General features: G+C 44.5%; 1 protein-coding gene across 1 annotated transcript; it reads right to left on the minus strand.

The window, feature by feature from the left end:
* Window positions 1–859: 859 nt before the first annotated feature.
* Window positions 860–1,284, minus strand: LOC129515301 (60S ribosomal protein L31-like). The gene has a single exon (XM_055334145.1). It carries the CDS (start codon window positions 1,264–1,266, stop codon window positions 889–891), a length of 378 nt encoding a protein of 125 aa, XP_055190120.1. The 5' UTR covers window positions 1,267–1,284; the 3' UTR covers window positions 860–888.
* Window positions 1,285–1,664: the final 380 nt, after the last annotated feature.

Here is a 1,664-nt window from a genome sequence, read left to right on the forward strand (position 1 = left end):
CAATGGTAGTGAGAGAATAGAATTAGAACCAGAGACTGACTGCAAGCCAGTGTGCTTTCTGCTACACTCGACGACTTCCCAGGGGGCCGAGCCAGCCACCTATCTACAGTCTAGAAGAGTGGGAAAATCTCTTCCCTAAAAACAGTGAGATAGGGTTATTTTGTGTATTTATTTGACATCCTGAGTCTACAGTTCAGTACATAGACAACTGTATACACCATGTAACAAACACCTAAATCAAGACATAGAACATTCCACAAATAAAAAATTAAAAAAAAAAAAAGACATAGAACATTCCCATCACACCAGGAAGTTCCCAGCAGAGGCTACCACTATTCTAATTTTTCTTGCCATAGATTGATTTTGCCAGTTCTTGAGCTTCACATAAATGAATCTAAAGGTATAAAAAGGGTTTCTTCCCTTTCTTTTTAACTTTTTTTAAAAGTCATCTCTAGGGACGTCTGGGTGGCTCAGCGGTTGAGCATCTGCCTTCGGCCCAGGGCGTGATCCTGGGGTCCTGGGATCCAGTCCTGCATCGGGCTCCCCACAGGGAGCCTGCTTCTTCCTATGCCTGTGTCTCTGCCTCTCTCTCTCTGTGTCTCTCATGAATAAATAAATAAAATCTTAAAAAAAAAAAGAGTTGCATGCTCTACCTCCACCAACTGAGCCAACCAGGCACCTGGGTTTCTTCCTCTTAACATAATAAGGGAAAGTTTTAAAAATAGACTTTTGTGGGACGCCTTGATCTTGGGGTTGTGAGTTTGAGCCCCACATTAGGTGTAGTGATTACTTAAAAATAAAATAAAAATAATAAAGGGGGATTTTTGTTTTTTTTTTTTGTTTTTTTTTTTTTTTTGCAGTTTTATACCTTTATTTGACAATCAGCGATTAGTTCTCATCCACATTAACAGTCTGTAGATTTTTGAAGGTGGTGACAGGTACGTAGGTAACCAGCGTGTAGAGCTTGTTTGGTGAATCTTCATCCTCGTTACGTTTTCTGGACAACCGCACACGGATACAATATGGAACATTCCTTATTCCTTTGGCCCAGACAGCTTTGTTGAGCCTGGTGTCAATGCGCACATCTGGAGTTCCCATCTCCTTCATGGCAAATTTCCGGATCTCTTTGAGTGCCCGAGGGGCACGCTTCTTGAAACCCACTCCATGGATACGTTTGTGAATGTTGATGGTGTATTCTCTGGTCACTACCTCGTTGATGGCAGAACGGCCCTTCTTCTTCTCGCCACCCTTCTTTGCGGGAGCCATTCTGCCGGGCCCTAGTTGGAAAGCTAAAGGGGGATTTTTGTAAGAAATTAAGGGCAATCCCTCAGGAATGTCCAACACAATGATATGACATCTCCCCAGCCAGAGAAAGGGTGAGGCGGGATGGCACCGCTCAAGCTTCCCAAATCCCTACTTCCATGTATTTGCTTCAACCCTCTCGGAGGTGGGTGTTAGCCAGAGAAGCTCAGGGACCCCAACTTTCTGGGTCTGGGGAAGCTCTGACCCTTCCAGGACTCTTCCCTTATGTCTTCTCAAGGGGCGAGTCCTGGGAGCATACTTGAGTATGCCTGTCATCTGCTCTTCTATTGCCCTGGACCTCAGGAGTTACTCTAGCCTCCTGAGTAAGAAAGGCTCATTTCTATCCAGCCTCCAGATTCCTT

The sequence above is a fragment of the Nyctereutes procyonoides genome, unplaced genomic scaffold (genome assembly GCF_905146905.1).
Source record: "Nyctereutes procyonoides isolate TBG_1078 unplaced genomic scaffold, NYPRO_anot_genome, whole genome shotgun sequence".
In the NCBI taxonomy this organism is placed as follows: Eukaryota; Metazoa; Chordata; class Mammalia; order Carnivora; family Canidae; genus Nyctereutes; species Nyctereutes procyonoides.

Excerpts from the sequence above, each read along its gene's own strand:
- LOC129515301 (XM_055334145.1), bottom strand. The coding sequence starts at position 1,266 with ATGGCTCCCGCAAAGAAGGGTGGCGAGAAGAAGAAGGGCCGTTCTGCC.